The sequence below is a fragment of the Saimiri boliviensis genome, chromosome 13, assembly GCF_048565385.1.
Source record: "Saimiri boliviensis isolate mSaiBol1 chromosome 13, mSaiBol1.pri, whole genome shotgun sequence".
NCBI lineage: Eukaryota > Metazoa > Chordata > Mammalia > Primates > Cebidae > Saimiri > Saimiri boliviensis.
This window is the reverse complement of record NC_133461.1, coordinates 103586743-103611689: the sequence shown is the minus strand read 5'-3', so window position 1 is coordinate 103611689 and position 24947 is coordinate 103586743. Positions and strand designations below refer to the sequence as shown.

General features: G+C 37.5%; 1 protein-coding gene across 5 annotated transcripts in view; it reads right to left on the bottom strand.

The window, feature by feature from the left end:
* Window positions 1-24947, bottom strand: part of FZD3 (frizzled class receptor 3) — a 90758-nt gene that overhangs the window by 27099 nt on the left and 38712 nt on the right. The window contains exon 6 of one of the 5 annotated variants that reach the window (XM_074384120.1): window positions 9-15285. The exons of the other annotated variants lie outside the window; for them this stretch is intronic. Within the exon in view, the coding sequence (XP_074240221.1) occupies window positions 15202-15285 (84 nt within the window). The 3' untranslated portion in view covers window positions 9-15201. Of the gene's footprint in view, window positions 1-8; window positions 15286-24947 lie in introns of those variants that run through there. 5 annotated transcript variants of the gene reach the window in all.

The window sequence follows — 24947 nt, the reverse complement described above, 5'->3', positions numbered from 1 at the left end:
CTAGAAGAACAGAAAGAAAAACGTCTTAAATATATAAAAATAACTTTCTATGAAAGACCACTATAAAATCTTTTAAATAAAGTGAGAGTAAAATAATTCTACAAATTTGATGTTTTCATTTGTAAGGTTTAAAAGGTAATTTTCTTCTTATGTGGAAAAAATACACTCCTGAAAATTTGACGATAAATTTATACACTGAGCCAGATCTATCTACCTAGATAGACAGAAGATAGATATTTGGCTGATATTAGCCATCTTGTAAACTAGGAAAGAATGGAGATCATATGTACAACAGCAGTGGGGGCAGTGGTGATGCAGATGGACTTTTTTTTTAAAAGAGTAATGTGAAAATAAGATGTCATAGAAGGAAAAGACTGACAGGTTTGACTATTAAAAATTTAAAACTTCTACAGAACAAGAAGCCTTAAATCAAATTAACAGAATAATGATTAACTAGAAATATTAACTGTATCAATCAAAAAAGCAAATCTAAGAAAAAGAAAATGAAGAATAAGCTAGGTGTGGTGACTCACGCCTATAATCCCAGCACTTTGGGAGGCTGAGGCAGGCAGATCATCTGAGGTCAGGAGTTCAAAACCAGCCTGGCCAACATGACAAAACGCTCTCTCTACTAAAAATACAAAAATTAGCTGGGCATGGTGGTGGGCACTTGTAGTCCCAGGTACTCAGCAGGCTGAGACAGGAAAATTGCTTGAATTGGGGAGGTGAAGATTGCAGTGAGTCAAGATCACGCTACTGCACTCCAGCACTGAGTAACAAAGTGGGACTCTGTCTCCAAAAAAAAAAAAAAAAGAAAGAAAGAAAAGAAAAAAGAAATAAAGCATTTATTAAAAAAAAAAAAAGTCACAGAACTAATAAACCCAAAGTTGATTATTTGAAAAAGGAATAGGCCAGACTCCAGTCTATTCAAAACAACAAAGGGATGAAAACAGCTGAACACACAGACACAGAAATAATAATGAAACAGATACAAATAGAGAAAAACTAAAACAGATACAAATAGAGAAAAATTAAAAGAATCTTTAAAAGATCACTTTGCTCAATTCCAGGCAAATAAACTTAAAAAACAATGGATATAAATGATAGGAAAATGTAATTTAACAAAATTGATGCTGCCAGAGGAGATAAAAAAAATTGAACAGATAATTATAGAATAAAGTTGTCAAAGAGCTACCTCCTCTTAGAAAGCACTAGACCCAAAAGTTTCACAGGAAAATTCTAATAAGGCATTAAAGAACACATAATTTCAAATTGTCTGAAAACACAGAAAAAGGAAACTATTAAAAAGTTTATATAAAGCAAGCATAAAATTGTACTTAACAAAAGCTCCATAAAGAAAGAAAACTTATTTATTTATGTCTCATTTAGGAATTTGTATGCAAACAGAATTTAACAGCAAATTAAAAGAATATGCCAGGATGGTTCAACATTAGTAAATTTATTTATAAATTCAACATATTATTATAGCAAAGGGAAAACATATAATCATCTTCATAAATGCCACAAAGGCATTTGACAAAAGTATTCATTCTTGATTATTAAAAACTGTAATAAAATACAAACAGATGATGGTGAAGTCCTTAAAGACACTGTATCTGTATCTCCATGTATCTCAATCCAAAAGCAAACTTCATGCTTAATGGAAACACCAAAAGCCACCAGAAATATTTTCATTAAAATATGGAATACAAGAAGAGTATCTACTGCCACCACTCTTAGTAAACCAGTCGCAACAGCTCTAGTCTGCGATTAAATAAAAGAAATAAAGGTTATTAAAAACTAGAAGGCAGGAGGCAATGTGACCATTATTTATAAATAATGTAATTTTCTTTCTTTCTTTTTTTTTTTTTTTGAGACAGAGTTTCGCTCGTTACCCAGGCTGGAGTGCAATGGCGCGATCTCGGCTCACCGCAACCTCTGCCTCCTGGGTTCAGGCAATTCTCCTGCCTCAGCCTCCTGAGTAGCTGGGATTACAGGCACACGCCACCCATGCCCAGCTAATTTTTTGCATTTTTAGTAGAGACGGGGTTTCACCATGTTGACCAAGGATGGTCTTGATCTCTTGACCTCGTGATCCACCCGCCTCGGCCTCCCAAAGTGCTGGGATTACAGGCTTGAGCCACCGTGCCCGGCTATAAATAATGTAATTTTATACCTGGAAAAACGAAGAGAATAAAGTAAAAGCTATTATAAATTATAAGCAGGGTTGCTAGGTATGAAATAAAATACATAAATAACTTTCATATATAAAAATATCAATTAGTAGATATAAGAAAGAAAATTCTTCATTTACCATTGTTATGGGCTAAATTGTCTCCCCTATCCAAATTCATACGTTGAATCCCTAACTCCCAGTACCTCAGAATGTGATTGTATTTGGAAGTGAGGCCTTCAAAGAGGTAATTAAGGTTATGTGCATGGATCCTAACCCAATCTGACTGGTATCCTTAGATGAGGAGGAAATGTGAACATAAAGACACCAGGGATATGTACACACAGAGAAAAGACCATGTGAGGACACAGCAAGCAGGCTCCCACCTACAAGCCAAGGAGAGAGACCTGAGAGGAAACCAACCCTGCCAGCACTTTCATCTTGGACTTCCAGCCTCTAGAACTGCAAGAAAATTAGTTTCTATTGTTTCAGCTACCCAGTCTGTGGTATCTCATTATGGTAGCCTTAACATAACTAATACAAACTATAACAAAGGAGACAAAACACCTAAGAATAAATTTAATAAAAAAATGAGTGATCTATTTGAAGACGTTATAAATGTAACACACCCCACTTCAAACATGTTCTTAGTCAGAATTTATCGTAAGAATGCAGATTCTCCTAAATTTTGTTATTGAATTTGACACAATCCCAAAATTCCAATAAAAATACCAACAGAGTTATTTGAGCATTAAGACAAGCTGATTTTAAAGTTCATATGGGAAAACAAACAAGAACAAACAGGAAAGTCCTGAAAGAGAAGATAAATACATCATTAAGCTATAGGAATTAAAACTGTGTAATTATGGAACACTATTTAATGTAAGCAGTATTAAAGTAAGTGGTATTTCAAACCATTCAGAAAAAATGCGTTTATTCAATAAATGGATTCTGGACAGGCTTCTAGAAAAAAACAGAGGCGAAGCCATACGATATTTCACAACTAGATGAATTTCTAAAAGACAGAAAATTCAGTCAGGGTGCGGTGGCTCATGCCTGTAATCCCAGCACTGATGGAGGCTGAGGCAGGTGGTTCACTTGAATCCAGAAGGCAGAGGTTGCATCATGCCACTGTACTTCAGCCTGGGTGACAGAGTAAAAGCTCGTCTTAAAGTAAATAAATAAAAACAAAAATTCAAATGTAAGAAAAAATTAACAACAAAAAAGAAACCATAAAGTTCTAGATGAAAGCTTTTGTATCAGGAAGAGAGGTGAAGAGTGACTTTCTAACAATGACACAAAACTTAGAAGCCATCAAGGGTTGGTTGTGGTGGCTCACACCTGTAATCCCAGCACTTTGGGAGGCCCAGGTGGGTGGATCATGAGGTCAGGAGTTCAAAACCAGCCTGGCCAATATGGTGAAATCCCATCTCTACTGAAAATACAAAAATCAGCTGGGTGTAGTGATGCGCACCTGTAGTCCTAGTTACTTGGGAGGCTGAGGCAGGAGAATTGCTTGAACCCAGGAGCTGAGGTTGCAGTGAGATTATGCCACTGCACTCCAGCCCCCGTAAAACAAACAAAAAAAGCTTTCAAAAAGAGACAAGTGTGGCTACATAAATCCCCACATTTCTGCATGGCCATAACTATTGTAGTAACAGCCAAAAGACAATTAAAAAGCTGATATAAAATTGTTGCAAATTACATGGCAGATAAAAGGGCTAATTTTGTTAATGAATAATAAACTCCTACAACTAAATAAAAGCCCATGACCTAAAGAAAAATAGGCAAAATATATGAACAATTTATGAAAAACAAAAGACAAATCTAGAGCTCAGATTCATAGTTAAACTATATGCTGGCTCTATTTTTAACCTATCAAATAGGTAAGATCCAAGAGTCTTGACAGTATATTGCATTAGCAAATGTACAGACAAATACTCTCATATACTGGAGACGGACAGGTAAATTCATAAACCTCTACAGAAGACAATTTGGTAATGTCAAAATTATACCTTTTGATTAAGCAATTATTTTACAAATATATGCTACAGATAATTCATATATATGTGAAATGATGTATATACAAGTATTTTACATATATAATACACCAACAGTAAAATATTAGAAGCAATATGATTTATTCACTCAATGGAATACTATGAGGGCAAGAAAAGATACTGAGAAAGCCTTTTCTATTTTGGTATTGATCTCCAAAATATATCATTAAATGACAAGAGCAAGGTGGGGAAGTGTGTTTGGGAGCTACTGAATAAAAAAGAGGGAGCAAAGGAATATACTTGCTTATACATGCATGAACATCTCTGAAAAGAGGATATACAAATTCCTTGTAAAATTCCAAGTTACCCTTGAGAGAGGCACTGGGAAGCTGGGAAACACAGGTGATGATAGAAGGGAGACATTTCCCATAACTTTTGTAGCTTTTGGGTTTAGAGCCATTAAAAATTTTTAAGAATAAAGAAACAGAATTTTAAATATGTATATATGAAGATTCTAAATATAAAAATAAGTGTGGGATGGGGCACTGGGAAACACCCTCACTGTTGGTAAACTGGTATAACCTTACTAGCATACAATCTTGTAAAACTTATAAAAAATGTAAATGTGTATTCCATTTGACTTAGCAATTCTATTTCAAGAAATAACATCCTAAAGAAATAGCAGATCAATAATAGGAGATTGTTTAAATAAATTATGGTATATACAAATTACCAAATATACAGCCATTCAAAAAATGGTAACGTAAATGAAAAAAGGAGAGTACAGACAGTGGTGTGCTGGTAATTGTTCAACGACTGGCTCTCTGGGTCAAGGGAAGCCCTGATTTGCAGCATCTGCCAATTTCAATGGTCATTTTCTTTCTTTCTTTCTTTCTTTGAGACGGAGTCTCGCTCTGTTGCCAGGCTGGTGTGCAGTGGCCCAATCTCAGCCAACTGCAACCTCTGCCTCCTGGGTTCAAGCAATTCTCCTGCCTCAGCCTCCTGAGTAGCTGGGATTATAGGTGCACACCACCATGTCCAGATATTTTTGAATTTTTAGTAGAGTTGGAGTTTCACTATGTTGGCCAGGATGGTCTCGATCTCTCGACTTTGTGATCCGCCTGCCTCAGCCTCCCAAAGTGCTGGGATTACAGGTGTGAGCCACCATGCCCAGTTCAATGGTCATTTTCAAGCAACCACTGTGACATCACTGAATGTGGAGTTGCATCTTATGGGCCTGAAAGCCAGCTACAGCACACAACTAGGTGTAGACTGATGTGCCAAATATGATATTTATAATTCAGAATTATACAGTCATGTGTCACTTGACCACAGGAATATATTGAGAGATGCATCGTTAGGCAGTTTTGTCATTGTGTGAATATCAGAGGGTATTTAGACTAAACCTAGATGGTATAGCCTATTACACACCCAGGCTGTATGGTATAGCCTACTGCTCCTAGGCTACAAACTTGTATAGCAGGTTACTATACTGAATAATGTCAACAAATTGTATCACAATGTTAAATATTTGGGTATCTATTTAAAAGCAGAAAGGGTCAAATAAAAATATAACATTATAATCTTACAGAATCACCATGGTCCCATATGCAGTCCATCGTTGACTGAAACATTGTTACGTGGTGCATAACTGTAATATCTGTAACATTATTTATACATATATTAAATGTGACTTTTGGTATGTTTTAAAATATACCAATATGCACTGTTCTGGCTATGACTGTGAAAAAAACTACACCAAAACTTAATGGCTTAATGGAAGAATTTATTATCTCCCACAGTTCTGTGAATTGACTGGGCTCGGCTGGGTGATTCCCACTTGGGCTATCACATGTAGGTGCAGTCAGATGATGGCTGGGGCTGAAATCATCTGGATGTTAGTCTGAGCTAGACACACAAACAGGATGGCTTCTTCACTTGAATGTCAACTAGGATGGCTGGAAAAGATGGGAGCTGACTAAGAAGATCTCTCCCACTCTCTGTGGTTGGTATTCTCAATCACCCTTTCTCTCTTTCTACTTCCTTCCCTTCATGAAGCCTCTCTATACAGCTTAGGGCTAGCCTGCACTTCCACACATCTTGTGGTCTCAAGGTAGTCTGACTTCTTACTAGAGGCTGATCTCTCCCAAAGCAAGCATTCCAAGAGATCTCGGCAAAGCCTTGGGGTCATACAGAATCACTTCTGCTGCCTGCTACTAATCAAAGGCAAGTTACAGTGCCAGCCTGATTTAAGGAAAGGGGACTACTCAAGAGCAAGAGATGTGGTTCTCTGGTTGGAGGCGGGGGGCTAGGTTACATCGCTCTGAAGAGTAGCTACCATAGTGATTGCTACAAAGGGTTGGAATGTTTGTCCCCTCCAAAACTCATTATTGAAACCTAAACCTCAGTAGGGGAGTATTCAGAGGTGAGGCCTTTTAGAGGTAATGGGACATGAAGGCTCTGCCCCATAAATAGACTAACGGGTTATCACAGGCGCAGGACAGGTGGCACTGTAAGAGGAAGAAGAAGGACTGAACTAGCACACTGAGCCCTCTCACTATGTAATGCCCTGTATCAACTCAGGACTCACAGTTCCCATCAGGAAGAAGGTCCTCACCAGATGCAGCCCTCAAGCCTGGACTTCTTAGCCTCCATAACCGTAAGAAATAAATTCCTTTTCTTTAAAAATTACCCAGTTTCAGGTATTCTGTTATATTCAACAGAAAGCAGACTAGGACACATAGGGACGAAAAAGTATGTAAAAATGTAAATTGTGGTTACACTGATTTGCCGGGGTAAGGGGGTTTTCCTCTGTTTCATCATTTTCTTCCCATATATTTTCAACTTTTTAAAAAGTAGAAAAGACTATGAACTGACAAAACATTTAACCAGGAAAACTTTCACTGTATTAATAGAATGCCAAAAGCTCATGAGATACAATGTAAATTTATATTATGATAGATAGCAAATGTTCTACAAATGAATTTCTCTAAGAAATTATCAAAAATTATACTGATATTTAATCTACAGTATGCAGTGAATATTATAAATATGTAAAGTAAGCTATATAAATAAAGCCATGATCAACTAGATAGAAAACATGATAAATCTGTAAATGAATCAGTACATAGGACTTCTGCATACACACACACATCCTTTCTTGCATTTTCCAACATGTATTCTCCAACATGGCATACTACTTCTTAAAGGTGGATATTGGCAAAATATTAAGGAGGAACACATGAATGTGGCAGATAACATAGGCTGAAAAGCATAAAGTACTTAGAACTGTGTTTGACACCTAATAAATATTCAAAAATGTGTCTCAGGGGCACCACTATCCCAGAATACATTAAAAGGCAATCCGTAGTAAGATATTCTGTGGTAAAATAAAATTTGGGTATTATGAGTCTCCCGCCCCCGCCCCCCTCCAGAGGGATTATACATTAGTATATTAAAGGTTCTGAGAAGTCCTGAAGAACTGTTTATCTTCGTTTAGCTCAGTGTTTTCTATGCTGATAGATGCATTTCCCAACTAAAAATTAAGGAGTTGGAATAGGTAAATTCTAAGGTTTATTCTAATAGCCTATGAGCCCTATTAATCTGGAAAAACTTTATGGGGAAATTAGAGACTAGTTTTGCTACAAAGTTATTTTCCTTTTCCAGGATTTAAAAATCTATCATATTAGTTAAAATATACATGTTGACCATGACTATATACATTTTTTTTGGAGGGGGGCTCACAAAAGAGAACATCTCATAAAAGTGGAGTGGGGGCCAGGCACGGTGGCTCAAGCCTATAATCCCAGCACTTTGGGAGGCAGAGGCAGGCAGATCAGTTGAGGTCAGGAGTTGGAGATCAGCCTGGCCAACATGGCGAAAAACCGTCTCTACTAATACACAAAAATTAGCCAGGTGTGGTGGCAGGTACCTGCAATCTCAGCTACTCGGGAGACTGAGGCAGAAGAATCACTTGAACCTGGGAGTCAGAGGTTGTAGTGAGCTGAGATTGCACAACTGCACACCAGCCTGGATGACAGAGCAAGAATGTGTCTCAAAAAAAAAAAAAAAAAAAGTGGAGTGTGGTAAGGGGAAGAATGAGAGCTAGGAAACACACTTCAAATCACATTTGCTTATACCCAATAAACAGTTACCCAATAAACAGTGAGAAAACAAGGACTGAAGAAAAATGAGAATTTGTAAAGAGATGACTTACATAAGTAATACTATGAAGAGGAAGAAGGTAAAGAATATAAAAATTAAAACTAATACAATTGTAATGAAACAAAGATAAAGACAGCTAATCAGAGTACATCACAGAATTAGAACAACTGGGTGATGTGAAGAGCACTGGCCTGAACAATGTGACATGGGTCAAATCACTTTTTATAAAATAAGAAGCTTCAACTTAATGATTTTGAGGTTGCCTTCAATTCTAGATGACTGATTCTAGAGTCTAAATCCTATCCTTATAGATCCAGTCTTATCCCTTTGTTTTATGGATGCAATCAAACTCTAGGGAAGTGAACTGATCTGCAAGGTCACACAGCTAATTAACTGAGTCACTTAAATACTGAGTGCTACTGTGACCTGGTACAAAAGATATATCAGCAAATGAGTCAGAAAATTCCCTGCCCTTGTTGAACTTCTATTCTAGAGCAGGGTAAGGATGCAGTGCTGTCAATGTACGGGAACTATCGAACTCTTACAATTTCAGACAGTAGTAAGAACTAGGTAACAAAACAAGGTAGTGTGTGGGTGTGGTATGGTGGTGAATGAGGCAAGATTTTATTTTATTTTGTTTTTTGAGACAGAGCCTCACTCTGTTGTGCCCAGGCTGGAGTACAGTGACAGGATCTTGGCTCACTGCTACCTCCTCCTCCTGGGTTGAAAGGATGTTCCTGCCTCAGCCTCCCACATAGCTGGGATTACAGGCATGCACCACCACACACAGCTAATTTTTTTTATTGTTAGTAGAGATGGAGTTTCACCACTTTGGCCAGGCTGGTCTCAAACACCCGACCTCAGCCTCCCAAAGTGCTAGGATTAAGAAGTGAGCCACAGTGTCCGCCCAGCAAGCAACTTTATCAAAATGGTCAGTAAAGGCTTCTTCAAGGACATGACATTTAAGTAAGGATTTAGGCAGAAGAAACAGGAGCAACAATAATCCTGACAGAACCAGTTTCTTGTCTCTAAAGAAGAATAACAAGGAGGCCAGCTAGGCTAAAAGTGAGCATGGATGGAGGAGAAATGGTAGGAGATGAAGTCAAAGGAGGAGGCAAGGTTCAAGTCATATACGGCATTGCAGGGAATGGTTAAAAAAAAAAAAGAAAAAAAAAGATTTTATTCTAAGAGTAATAGGAAGCCACAGAAGGGTTTTGTTCAAACAAGCAAAATGATGTCACTTATGTTTTAAAAACTCCCTCTGGCTACTGTGTTGAAAATAAACTAAAGAAACAAAAGTAGAGGCAAGAAGATGGATAGGAAGGCCACTGTGAATTACTGAATGGCTTGGACTAAGGTGGAGGTGGAGGTAATGAGAAGCTGAAGGATTGGATCTGAGGTATGTGAGAAACACAGGCTCAAAAATAGCTCCAAATTTGGGTCTGAGCAACTAGTGGATGATGATACCCTTCACTGAATGGGGCAGAACTGGGAACAGGATGCAGGAAGCAGACTTGAGAAAAATTCAGAGCTGTGTTTTAGCTAAGTTTAAAATGCTTTGTAGACTTTCAAAAGGAAGCGTCATGTAAATAGACATTCTGGAGCACAAAAAGAAGGTTGGGTTGTACAGTCTAAAACACGGGAATGGATAAGATTACACAGAAAAAAGGAGAAGGCAAAGAAAACAGAGAGCCTAGGAGAGAAACTCTAAAATATTTTCCAACTTTGATTCTTTAGCGCCTGCACCTTAACCTGTATTGTCTGTGTAAATTAGAAACATTGTTCACATAACATAAATGCTTGAATAAGAGGGAAGGACCAATAAAAACAAAATCAGTAACAACCAAAACCTCCAATTAGGCAAGAAGATTTGGAAGACAGCAGGGATGTAACACAGAACATTTTGTATTACAGGGTTCTGGTTAAAGCCAAAATTCCAGAGAAGACAAGTCACCACCTGCCCATGGCAGGAATACAAGGAGAAAGCAACTCAACCAACACCTGTTTTTTGAAGATGCCATTGGTAGAGTGTTGGAGCCAGAGGGCCAAGACACTGAGGAAGAACAGCCAATCTACTACTATACAGAAAGAGTGTCCCCTTATAAATGAAGAACAAAGAAGAAGAGGGAGAATATTATCTACTTCTAAATCACACAGAGACACAAAATGGTGAGGTAGTTAGTATGTAAAACAGGCCATATACTAGCTAGAAAGGCAAAGCCCACCAAAGAGAAAAATATTGAAATAAAGGAAATGGAATACAGTGTTTAGTTTTTATTTTTAAAAAGCCCTATAGTAAACGGAATGTCTATGCTGTTTATTTATTTATTTATTGACAGGGTCTCACTCTGTCACCCAGCCTGCAGTGCAGTGGTGCAGTCACAGCTCACTGCAACACCCACCTCCTGGGTTCAAACTGTTCTCCTGCCTCAGCCTCCTAAGTAGCTGGGATTACAGGTACCCAACACCACTCCCAGCTAATTTTTCTATTTTTAGTAGACACGGGGTTTCACCACATTGGCCAGGCAGGTCTCAAACTCCTGACCCGTCTTGGCCTCCCAAAGTGCGGGATTACAGGGGTGAGCCACGGCACCACGCAGTATTTTTAAAGAAAAAACTTACCTGCCGGGCGCGGTGGCTCATGCCTGTAATACCAGCACTTTGGGAGGCCGAGGCAGATGGATCACCAGGTCAAGAGATAGAGACCATCCTGGCCAACATGGTGAAACCCCGTCTCTACTAAAAAGTACAAAAATTAGCTGGTAGTGGTGGCGCGTGCCTGTAGTCCCACCTACTGAGGAAGCCGAGGCAGGAGAATTGCTTGAACCCGGGAAGCAGAGGTCGCAGTGAGCTGAGATCGCGCCACAGTAAGACTGTCTTAAAAACAACAACAACAAAAAACAAACCAAAAAAAACTCACAAAATATTTCAGTTCCTTGCATAATTAAAACAGACAAATAAGAAAACTTTCAACTATTCTTTTATAAGTATTCCTGAAAACACTATATTCCTAGTGATGTTGTATCACCCTCACAACTGGAAAAACTTACCGGATGTATTCCTTTAATCTAGCTAGAGAATACCCGGCAAAGAAGGGAGACATCAACATCTGCTTACTGTAAGCCCTGTGTCTTGACGACTGTCTTGGTTCTACAACAGCCTAGCTAGGTATAAATAGCCTACATTCACTATCTTCTGAATCACAGACCTACACTAACACTGCTACGAGTTAATCTACAGAACTGCAGTAATCCTTTTCAACCATCATACAAAAAATTTTATCTGTATTTTGATTTTTCTATATAATCCACCAAAGACCCCGGGGTTTAAATTATTTTTAATTAAACAGAAAAAAAGTTACTCATGTTAAGGGGGAAAAATACTCTGCCAAAAAAGAAAACCACTTAAGGTATATATTTTTATTATTGTGGTGTCCTAAATTCAATACTTGTTTTTGATACCTTAGTTTTGAATCGGGTTAGCAGAGTCCTTGGTTTCGTTCCCTATCAAGAGAAATCTATACTTTACTAATAGAAGTACATATTGCATTGGGTTTGCTTTTATTTATTTATTTATTATTATTATTATTTTTTTTTTTTTGGAGACAGTCTTGCTCTGTCGTCAGGTGCCAGGCTGGAGTGCAGTGGCACAATCTCGTCTCACTGTAACCTGTGCTTCCCGGGTTCAAACAATTCCCTGCTTCAGCCTCCCGAGTAGCTGGGACTACAGGCATGTACCACCACATTCAGCTAATTTTTGTATTTTAGTAGAGACGGGGTTTCACCGTTGGCCAGGATAGTCTCTATCTCTTGACCTCGTGATCTGTCCGCCTTAGCCTCCCAAAGTGCTGGGATTACAGGTGTGAGCCACCACTTACACCAAGCCTATGGTCACCGAAAGCATATATAAAAATGAACTACTGATCAGGTTCATAACAGAGTCTGTCATATAACTGGTAACTGACAACAGTTCCTGAATGGAAGTCTTCTGATTCCCACTTCTGTGTACTTTTTAACTATACTACATTACACTGCTTATCAACCTTTACCGTTATGATGCTTTAAAAAGTCACCTACTTGCCCTATCAAATATAAAGGCTTATTATGTGTTAGAAATTAAGACAATGTAGCACAGGGACAGAAAAATAGACCCTGGAATAGAACAGAAAAACAAATTTCACATATGGGAACTTGATATATGACTAAGGCAGTATTATACATCAGCAGAGAAAAGATGAACTAGTTAGCCAATGGTGCACGCAACCTAGATCTGACACATGTGCAGTTCACAACAGGATTTGTGACCCTATGAGAAACTAATGCCACTGCTTACCTGTCAGGAGGCTCAGGCAGTAAGGCAAGTGATGGGGAGTAAATACAGATAATGCTTTGCTGGCTCACCCACCACTCACCTCCTGCTGTGTGGACCTGTACTGGTCTGTGGCCCGAGCGTAAGGGATCTCTGCTATAGAGTACATAATTATCATACTCTGTAAGGTATTTTTTATTTTTGCTAGGTTTCTCCGTATTTTTTTTAAAGGAACAAGAGAGCAAGAACTAAAAAATAACCTCGTTAGTCATAGAACGATCTGATTTCCATGTTTACTTTCTCCTACTAGGCTATGAACTCTGGCAGGGCAGAGGCTGTATTTTATTCACAGTTGCTTCTCCAGCAACTATCAATATGGCAGAATAGTAAATATGTAACAAATGGTTTTGAATTAATGAATCAACTTTAAAAAAGGGAAAAAACAAGTTGTGGTTTATGGGAGAAGTTTCCAGATTCATTTAACATTAGACCTTAGAGATTATTCAATCCCCTAAAATTTTAGAGATGAAGAAATTATAAACTTAGTGACTAGCCTAAACACACGAAACTAGTTAAGAGATACAGCCAGAACTAGATGATGTCTCTGCAAATACTCGCACCTGTTTTTCTGCATACAAAGAGGTGTAAAAGATGTTAAGTCTGTAGGCTTTGGAATCAGTTCACATCTTAGCTCTGTAACTTACTATATGACTTTGGATAAGCTGTATAAATATGAGAGACTTGGTCTGCTAATTGGTAAAAGTAAGTACAATGTAACTTACTGGGCTAATGTGAGGATTAAGTAAAATGATGTGTATAAATTGTTGAGCATAGGACATGACACACAGCATATAACTTAAAAAAACTAGAGGCCAGGTGCAGTGGCTCACGCCTGTAATCCCAGCACTTTGGGAGGCCGAGGTGGGTGGATCATGAGGTCAAGAGATTGAGACCATCCTGGCCAACATGGTGAAACCCCATCTCTACAAAAAAACAAAAAAATTAGCTGGGCGTGGTGGCATGCGCCTGTAGTCCCAGCTACTTGGGAGGCTGAGGCAGGAGAATTGCTTGAACCTGGGATGCAGAGGTTGCAGTGAGCTGAGGTCACGCCACTGCACTCTAGCCTGGTGCCTAGTGACGGAGTGAGACTCTGTTTCAAAAAAAAAAAAAAAAAAAAACTAGAAGCAACTATGATTATTAAACTATGTTGCCTCTACTCTACTATTCTCATAAAATACTGAAATTATTTCCTTAAATTGGTGTGGTAATGCCTTCAAAGATTACTGGAAATATGCCTTATTGATATGATTATAATGACATATTAGAATTCATTTTTATTTATTTACTATAGTGACAACAGTGCTATATAAAATATAAAATTCTTTTTTCTGGGTGGGGGTGGGGGGGCGACAGTGTTTCACTCTCATTGCCCAGTGTGCAGTGCAATGGTGAGATCTCGGCTCACTGCAACCTCTGCCTCCCAGGTTCAAGCGATTCTCCTGCTTCCGCCTCCTGCATAGTTGGGATTACAGGCGTATGTCACCATGCCTCTAATTATTTTGTATTATTAGTAGAGAAGGAGTTTCACCATGTTGGCCAGGCTGGTCTCAAACTCCAGACCTCAGGTGATCCACCCGCCTCGGCCTCCCAAAGTGCTGGGAATACAGGTGTGAGTCATCACGCCCAGCCTGTATTGAATATTTTTAATATTATTATGCAGTAGAGTAAAAGGATGATCCTCAAAAGTAGCAATGATAATCCAACAGTGACAGTTTGTATGAGACAAAAAAATGTCATAGGTCAACCACTGTTATAAAAGAATGATCAAACATGACATAGAGTAATGCTTGCTGTAGATGAGGGGTTAACAAACTATAGCCTGGAGACCAAATCTGTCACAATGCCTGTTTCGACAAATAAAGTTTTACTAGAATACTTCCTTCCATTATCTGACATACTGTCTATGGCTGATTTTGTACCATAGCAGCAAAGCTGAGTAGTTCCAACAAAAATCAATGGCCAGCAATGCCTAAAATACTAATTAGCTGATTATTTACAGGTAGTTTGCCATGCCCTACTGTAGATAATGGCAAGTACACTGAATTTTTTCCTAAAAATGTGTAAGCTATTTGCATACCAGGTATTTCTGTGTTAAGACTTACACTAAATACACAACTCAGGTTATTCTGTTTAACAGAGGCCAGAAGAATAACTTGCATATTTTATCATATTTTTGATTCAAAAGTGTCATTTGACAGCATTTTTCAACCAGTACACAACAGTATTAACAGTTTCTATAAATTTCTATAATAGTCTATGTTTCCTTCATATTCTATTCTGTAATATTTTCTGCCAAAACAAGAGATACAGAATATTTTTTCAGGGAATTCTCACTCTTTTCCTCTAGGACAGAAACTAAATGATTTTGAGGTTTGGCCCTAGGAAGTCATACACAGGCAGGATATTTACCAATTTAAGGATTAGTAGCAAAAAAAAAAAAAAAAAAAAAAAAAAAAAAGGTTAGCAGCACTACATGGTTTATAAAAAAAGAATCACTCATTGTCTAATGTTGGAAGTGTAAAACATACCCATTTCCCTCATGGTCCTTTCATAAACAATTCTGATTCCTTTTGGAACTGCCTGGTAAAGGGAAAGACTCATCAGAAAATGAAGCTAAAAATCATAACAAATTAGATTTAATGTTACTCTGCTATTTTTGTATTTTTCTGATAAAACAGCAGATGGGATGTCTTCTGTGCTCAGAAGAATAGAAATAATATTTTTTGTTTGTTTTCTATAAAGTTTTTCTTTTCTTTTTTTTGAGACAGGATCTCCTTCTGTCGCCTAGGCTGGAGTGCAGTGATATGATCTCGGCTCACTGCAAATTCCACCTCCTGGGTTCAAGCAGTTCTCCTGCTTCAGCCTCCTGAGTAGCTGGGATTACAGTGTGTGCCACAACAGCCCAGCTAATTTCTGTATTTTTAGTAGAGATGGGGTTTCACCATATTGGTCAGGCTGGTCTGGAACTCCCAATCTCAGCTGATCCACCAACCTTGGCCTCTGTAAGTGCTGGGATTAAAGGTGTGAGCCACAGTGCCAGGCCTGTAAAAATAATCTTTTTTTTTTTTTTTTGAGACGGAGTTTCGCTCTTGTTACCCAGGCTGGAGTGCAATGGCACGATCTCGGCTTATCGCAACCTCCGCCTCCTGGGTTCAGGCAATTCTTCTGCCTCAGCCTCCTGAGTAGCTGGGATTAAAGGCACGCGCCACCATGCCCAGCTAATTTCTTGTATTTTTAGTAGAGATGGGGTTTCACCATGTTGACCAGGATGGTCTCGATCTCTTGACCTTGTGATCCACCCACCTCGGCCTCCCAAAGTGCTGTGATTACAGGCTTGAGCCACCGCGCCCGGCCCTAAAAATAATTTTTAAAGAATTCTACAAATGGCTCTAATGTGAATTTGACAGTCTTGGCTAAGCTGCTTGTACTGTGGTAACATATTTCCGTGACTGAAATAAAAGTTCTAGTGTCAAAACTCCTTGGGACATACTGTATTAAATTAGATGGATTAAAGAGATGAAAAAAATGAAAGAGTATTTTAGGAAAGGAAGGAAACGTGCTTTTCAAAAATCAATGTTTAAAAGAAAAAAACGATGACTCAAGAATTATGTATTTGTAGTAATAGGAGTTAATATCAAAACTTTACTTTGGGCAAAGCACTCTGTTAAGAGGTTTAAAGTTCTCATTTAATCTTCATTGCCACCCATGAGGTAGATATTACTATATTCAACATATTATTTTCTGGGTTTTTTTTTTTTTTTTTTTTTTTAAGAGGCAGGGTATTACCATGTTGGCCAGGCTGGACTCAAACTCCTGACCTCAAGTGATCCACCTGCCTCAGCCTCCCAAAGTGCCGGGATTACAGGCATGAGCCACCACATCTGGCCTATTTTCTGAATTTTATATGAAGAAATGGTGGTAACAAGTCATAAACCCAGCCCATTTAACTTTAAAGCCCACATTTTTAATGAATATTATACAAAATTCAAATTCTTATCCAAAAATAACAAGAATCTTTGAGAAATGTAACTTTTTTTTTTTTTTTTTGAGACAGAGTTTTGCTCTTGTTACCCAGGCTGGAGTGCAATGGCACCATCTCAGCTCACCGCAACCTCCGCCTCCTGGGTTCAAGCAATTCTGCCTCAGCCTCTCGAGTTGCTGGGACTACAGGTGTGTGCCACCATGCCCAGCTAATTTCTGTATTTTTAGTAGAGACGGGGTTTCACCATGTTGACCAGGATGGTCTCGATCTCTTGACCTCGTGATCCACCCGCCTTGGCCTCCCAAAGTGCTGGGATTACAGGCGTGAGCCACCGCGCCTGGCCATACTTTTCAAGTATCATTTAATAAACATTAAAACTGAGTGTTCTCGCTAAAAAGTTATATATTTTAAAATCTAAGTAGTGACATCAAAAACAAAGAGGGTGAAATACTGTTATAGCCAAGAGGAGGCCAAGGAGATATGACTACTAAACGTCATCTCCGAGGTGGGATCTTAGAACAGAAATAGGACATTAGATAAAAAACTAAGGAAATGTGAATAAAATATGGACCTCAGTTAATTATAATGTATCACTATTGGTTAGCCAACTGTAACAGATGTACCACAGTAATATAAGATGTTAACAACAAGGAAAACTGGTACAACGCATATGGGAACTCACTGTGTTATCTTCACAATTTTTCTGTCAATCTAAAACTGTGCTAAAACCTGAAATTTTATTTAGAAAACAGCAAAAAAGCCAGTAAAATTATTTTCTGCAAGAACACTCATTTTAAAGATTTTAAAATACTTTACACCCAGCCAATTTTTCTTCAAATTATGAATTTATATTCATGTAATTTGCACTAAACCCAATTGGTATTTTGAAAAACTGTGGTAAGTGACTTCACGAACTGATTTTTCGAATATCTGAAAGGTTTTGTAATCTAAAAGATGACTGTAAAGCAACCTTGCTGGTTTTTAAGCAAATATATTCGAATATTTTCTCTTTCTAAGTCACCTGAGGAGACTGCTCTATCACACTTAAAACATTTAAAAAACTTAATAGGCATTATCATCAGAGCCTACTAAGTGTTCTTTTAGGCACACTCAGTAACAGCAGATCTTATTTAAGTATGTGTGGATATTACTTCAACACAAAAATCTCACATCACTAGTGCTCAATTCACAAGCCTGTGTAAGATTCCTCTAAAAGAAAATTCTGAACAAAAACAAATATTAATATCCTAATATCCAAATATTAAAAAAATCAAAGTAGGGCATATTATTGTATGATTCCATTTATATGAGATACCTAGAATTAAATTCATAGAGAAAAAGTAGAAAGGTAGTTGCCAGGGAATGTGGAGAAGAATGGGGAGTTATTAATTAATGTGTGCAGAGTCTCAATGATTGACTGAATGATTTTTATTGAGATAGGGTCTTGCTCTGTCACCCAGGCTGGAGTGCAGTGGTGCAATCACAGCTCTCTGAAACCTTGACCTTTTGGGCTGAAACTATTCTCCTGCCTCAGCCTCCCGAGTAGCTAGGATTACAGGCACATGCCAACATTCCTAGCTAATTTTTATATTTTTTGTAGAAATGGGGTCTTGCTATGTTGCTAAGTCTTCTCAGTTTGAAAAGATGAGAAAGTTACTGGAAATAGATAATGGTGATGGTTGCACAATGTGAATTTACTTAATGTCACAGAAGTGTACACTTAAAAATGGTTAAAATGAGAACGTATACATAATGCATGTGTGTATGAATGTGTGTGTCTATAAACTACAATTAAAAACACAGGTGGCTGGTCCTATACTTTGTAAGCTACAGTTGAGATGGGCTACAGTTTGCTGACCCTTAAGCCAATGTAACTGTGTAAACCACATTATTTCTTTCCACTTTAAATGCTTTTGCATGGCAGGAATAAAGCCATGTTATCTATTTGAAAAGCCTGTTGTGGATATCATTAATCACAGATTTTACCCACAATGAAGTCTACACAAGTAAGAGTTCATAGTACTTTATCTTTTTGGAACAGGCCAGGTTTAATTCAACATCTATGTACTCAAGTGAGATTGGAAAGCACAAGAATCACAAAGGAATTCATGGGACTCACATACAGAATTTAACTTTAGCCACACCAGCACTGTCTTCCAGAACAGCCTCTGAATTATTATGCTAAAGAGAAAGGAAACCCTGGGGGGAAAAAATACACATTGGAGGGAATTTTTAAAATGTATCCAAGTGTTATTAACCCATGGGATGTTAGGATAAAAAAAATCCTTTTCCATCAACTTTGTGAAGGGACCTTTCCGTGAAGAACGAAAGGCCAAAGATTCCCAAACTTCAGTAAATAAAGGTTCTCAAAAAAAAAAAAAAGGTAAAGTTGCTTAAAGCTAAGTTCAGGAGATAGAATGAGTGTGAATGACCAATCTAGTTAATAACAGTCTTTTAATTAAATTTAAAGTGACTATTAAATGTATTTTTTAAATTAGAAAATATTGACAATAAATGAGTTAAGCTTTCAATACAACAATCTAGAAAAACAAAGTAATTCTAAAAAAAAGCTGCAAGAATGAAATAAGACCAGAAATAACTGAATCAAAGAAATAATCTTTGGTAGGCGCAGTGGCTTAGGCCTGTTATCCCAGTGCTTTGGGAAGCCGAGGAGGGACTATCCCTGAGGCCAGGAGTTTGGAACCTGCCTGGGCAGCATAACAAGACCCTGTGTCTACCAAAAAAACAGAAAAAGGAATAACCCTTTAACAAGACTAATCATGGGAAAAAAAGAACATACATATTAGGAGCAAAAACTGAAACGGTAAAAACATTTTAAAAATTAACAAACTTATGCCAATGTATTTGAAAAGGTAGATGAAACAACGTTCCAGAAAAATATAAATGACCAAAAATGCCTCAAGAATAAAAGACCTGAATACAACCATTAGTATTAAAGAGATTAAATAGTAACTTACAAAAACCTACTTTCTTAACCAACTTCTTTCCTTTTACTTCAAAGATATGAGGACAGAGTTTCACAGGAGGATGCACAAATACTTTCCAAGAGCAGACAGCTCTTATCTAAAATATAATAACTGGAAAGCAAGTGAGACAAATTTGTCCCTGTTTGCAAACAACAGGATTTCTAGAAACAATATCTAAGAAAATCTATACACAAACAGAACTAATAAGAGTTCAGCAAGGATGTTTGAGATAAAACCGATACACAAAATCAATCAGGCCAGGCACAGTAGCTCACACCTATAATCCCAGTCTTTACAAAGCCAAGGTGGAAGGATCACTTGAGACCAACCTGGGCAACAGAGGGAGAACCCATCTCTACAAAACATGAAAAAAGTTAGCCAAGCATGGTAGTACATGCCTGTGGCTCCACCTACTTGGGAGGATGAGGCAGGAGGATCACTTGAGCCTGGGAGTTCATGGTTACACAGAGATATGACTGTGCCACCGCACTCCAACCTGGGCAACACAGCAAGATTTTGTCACAATAAATAAATAACTTTTTTAAATGGCATGCCTGTAAACTACAAATAACCAATTTAATGAATAAAAAATAAGAATATATTAAAATTCACTATTGCAAAAATGGCAATGTTCCCCAGATTTATTTATAAATCAAAAACAATTTCAATCAAAATCCTGAGTGTTTTTCATGAACACTGATTCTAAAATTCACACAGAAGAGCAAAGTACCAAGAATAGCTAAAATAGTTTTGAAGAAGAACAAGGTAGGGAAGATGAGGAGTTGACACGTTTATACAAATGAGAGAGTCTAAAAACGAAACTTGAGCATGACTGAGGTTGCATTACAATGGAGAGAGATGAACTATTTTATTTTATTCTATTTTTTTTGAGATGGAGTTTCGCTCTTGTTACCCAGGCTGGAGTGCAATGGTGCGATGTCAGCTCACCGCAACCTCTGCCTCCTAAGTTCAGGCAATTCTCCTGCCTTAGCCTCCCAAGTAGCTGGGATTACAGGCACGTGCCACCATGCCCAGCTGATTTTTTGTATTTAGTAGAGATGGGGTTTCACCATGTTGACCAGGATGGTCTCAATCTCTTGACCTCATGATCCACCCGCCTCGGCCTGAACTATTTGATAAAAGATGGAGAAAGTACATGTCCACATGGAAAAATAAAATTATGTTCCTTAGAACATTCACAAAAATGAATTTTATGGAATTAGAGATACGAATCAAAAAAGCAAATTGTAGAAACTGATAAAAAAAACATAGCAGGCTATTTTAATGACTTAAGCGACAGAGAAGGATTATCTTAAAACACAAAATACAAAGAAAGCACAAATAAAGTGAAAAGACAAGACACAAAGCAGAATATCTGTAATGCAAATGACTAACAAAGAATTAATATCAAGAATATTTAAACAGTAAAAAGCAAATAACCTAACAGAGCAATGGACAAAGATAACAAATAGGTAAATCCCTGAGAAACCCCAAAAGGCTAATAAACATACCAAAACACATCCAACCTTACTAATAATAAGGGAAAGGTAAATTAGTACAGAATTGAGAGATTATTTCAAAAGTTGGCAAAAATTTGAAAGCCTGAGAGTGCCAAAATGGGGAAAAAGAGGAAATTCAAACTCTGGTGTGAGTATAAATTAAAATAACCACTTGAGTTGAAGACGCTTATGGCCTACAATGCAAAAATTCCAATAGAAACTCTTGTTTATATGTAAGGAATGACGATGTTACAATAATCACTGAAAAATGGCTTATAACAAAAAATTAGAAACAACTATATAATTCATCAGATGAGTGAATAAATATACAATAGCATACTCCACTGCAGTTAAAACAAATTATCAGTACACATATCAACATGTATATTCTCAAAAACATAAAACTGAGTTTAAAAATGAGCTACAGAATGATCTCACTTACATGTATTTTAAAAACTTGCCTAGGCTGGGCACGGTGGCTCAAGCCTGTAATCCTAGCACTTTGGGAGGCCGAGGCGGGTGGATCACGAGGTCAAGAGATCGAGACCATCCTGGTCAGCAAGGTGAAACCCCAACTCTACTACAAATACAAAAACTAGTTGGGCATGGTGGCGCGTGCCTGTAATCCCAGCTACTCAGGAGGCTGAGGCAGGAGAATCGCCTGAACCCAGGAGGCAGAGGTTGCGGTGAACCAAGACCGTGCCATTGCACTCCAGCCTGGGTAAGAAGAGCGAAACTCTGTCTCAAAAAAAAAAAAAAAAACTTGCCTAACGGCAAATTTTATGGATACATAAACACTCAGCAACAGTATAAAAATATTCAGGAGAATGAAAAACAGCATAATTATAAGAAGGGTTTCTCTAGGGAGGGAAATGGAAGAGGAATGGGAATATGGAAAGGAACAGAGGAGGTATCAACTGTATTTTTAATACTAGATACTGGGTAAACAGACAGATACAGGTAGGTGTGTTGTGAGTACATGGGTATCTATTTTCTACATCTCCATATATTTGAAACATGTTATAAACTTCCTTTATATTAGTAAAAGAAAACATTAAAAAATGGAGTTGCGGCCGGGCGCGGTGGCTCAAGCCTGTAATCCCAGCACTTCAGGAGGCCGAGGCGGGTGGATCACGAGGTCAAGAGATCAAGACCATCCTGGTCAACATGGTGAAACCCTGTCTCTACTAAAAATACAAAAAATTAGCTGGGCATGGTGGTGCGTGCCTGTAATCCCAGCTACTCAGGAGGCTGAGGCAGGAGAATTGCGTGAACTCAGGAGGTGGAGGTTGCGGTGAGCCGAGGTCGTGCCATTGCACTCCAGCCTGGGTAACGAGAGCGAAACTCCGTCTCAAAAAAAAAAAAAAAAAAAAAAATGGAGTTGCAATATTAACATAAATGTAACTCAAAAAATCTTGAGTTAAAAAATTTAGTCAAAGACATAAATGTATAGTGTGATATAATTTATATACTGAGTAAAACAAACTTTTTTTATAACTACCAATGTATTGACAATTGTATAGGCTTTCATGGGAATGAATAACTCCAAATTCAATATGATGGCTATCTCTGGGGAGTGAGTAAGAGGAACAGGATTAGGGAGGAGTACATTGAAGTTCCAACTAAATCTATAATATGACTTTAAAAAGTCTGAACCAAAGATTGCATTTTATAAAGCTTAGTACTGGATGGCTTTTAAAAAAACGTATTTATACATGTGTACATATGTAAATAATGGTAGGAACAACAATAATAAATAGGCAACAGCAAGTAAACATTTGAGCACTTATTATGCAGTAGCCACACTTTTCCCATCCAAGTACTAACCAGGCCTGACTGACCCTGTTTAGCTTCCAAGATCAGAAGATATTGGGAGCATTCAGGATAGGGTGGCCATAATCTAGTAGCCACGCTTCTAAGTACTTACATGCATAACCCTAAAAACAACCCTAGGAGGCAGATTCTGTTACTATCCTCATGCTATGAGGAACAGAAGCAGTGAGAGGTGAAGTTCATCCAAGGTTATAAAGCTAAGTAGTTAATGATAGTAAGAAAAGAAGCTAGGACTTCTACTCCAGCTTATAGTTTAGTAACTAAGTTATTATTATTTGCTATTCATTTCTGCATGTTAGAAATATTTCTTAAAAATCACTATTAATCCCCTCCTCTCCACCCCACATACATATATTTCAGCATAGCTCAAACTGGTTCTAAAGATGCTAAAAGAATTCTAGGAATGTTTTGAAAAAAGCAGCATCCCAACTACTCTACTAATTTATATGTTTGAGGTTTGATATTTTTTAAGACCATTACTTCATTGTTAAACATTATTTTTTCAATAGCCCTAAAATAATAATTTGGGATCCTAGAAAACTGACATGGGGAAGCCTAAAATATAATTCAACATCTCTCTCTCAGAGACAAAATTTGACTATTTACCTTTAGGTCTGAAAACTCGTATTAGAGATTTTAGTAAGCAATTCTGGCAAGAAATTGAATGGAACTTCAATTATTATTTTTTTCTAGTCTCTAAGATACAAGTTGGTTTATTTTTTAAAAATCAGTAGCAAGTATTATACAGTGATAAAATATCATGTGTATAGGATAATTTATACCAAAATAAAAGGGAAATTGGCATTCTCAGTGATCAAAAATGTATCAGCATTTATTATGTGCTAACCCCACACTCCTTGTAGCAGTAACCATTACATTTCTTAAATATACATTTCTGTTACCATGTCTTAAAAATGGCCCCTTTTCTCAATCTATATACCCACATTCTCATTACTATCATGTACTAATCTACAGAATGTCTTCAAAAAACAAAAAAGAAATTCACTGTCTTGTAGTAGGGGAAATAGACTAGTAAACAAAAGTTCTTTGTAATATGTAAGTACTTCAATAAAAGTATTTAAAAATATTAGAGTAACATAAAGTTGGAGGAGATGGAAACGTAGCTTGGGCACTTTTGTAATAGGAAATCTGGAAAATGATGAACAGGAGACACGACATTAGAGTACTCTTAAGAAAAATTGATTTAAAAGACAGAAGAGAGGCTAGCATGGTGGCTCACGCCTATAATACAAGCATTTGGAGAGGTCCGTGAGGGAAATCACTTGAGGCCAGCAGTTTGAGACAAGCCTGGGCAACATAGTGAAACTCCATCTCAAAAATAAAAAACAAAAAATTATCTGGGCATAGTGGTGCATACCTGTAGTCCTAGCTAATTGGGAGGCTGAGGCAGGAAGATTGCTCAAGCTCCTGGAGTTTGAAGTTACAGTCACCTATGATGGCAGCACTACATTCTAGTAAGACCCTGTCTCCAAATAGTAATAATAAATATATACAAGAAGATAGGGTAATAGTAGGAACATAGGGTCTAGAAGTACTAAAGATGAGAGAGAGAAATACTTAGCATTAACTCCTCTGATCTATTTTCCTTGACTACATTTATCTAAGACTAAATCCCAGCTGTTCATTTACTACTCATGAGCAAGTAACTTAACACTGCAAAGCTTCAAATAAAATACTAGATGTTTAAGAACTCTAAATTATAGAGGGAATCTGAATAAATGATCTCTAAAGTTCTTTCCAGTTTTGAAATTCCATAATTCTAAGACTACCAGAGACTCTGAACTCTTTAAACTCAAAAAGAAATCACAAAATATTCAGTATGCAAAGAAGAAAAATCAAGACCATTAAGAGTTTTTATAATTGCATCTTGTTATTTTTGCAAAACTGCTGTTAATAAAACAATTAACTTCTAATCAATCA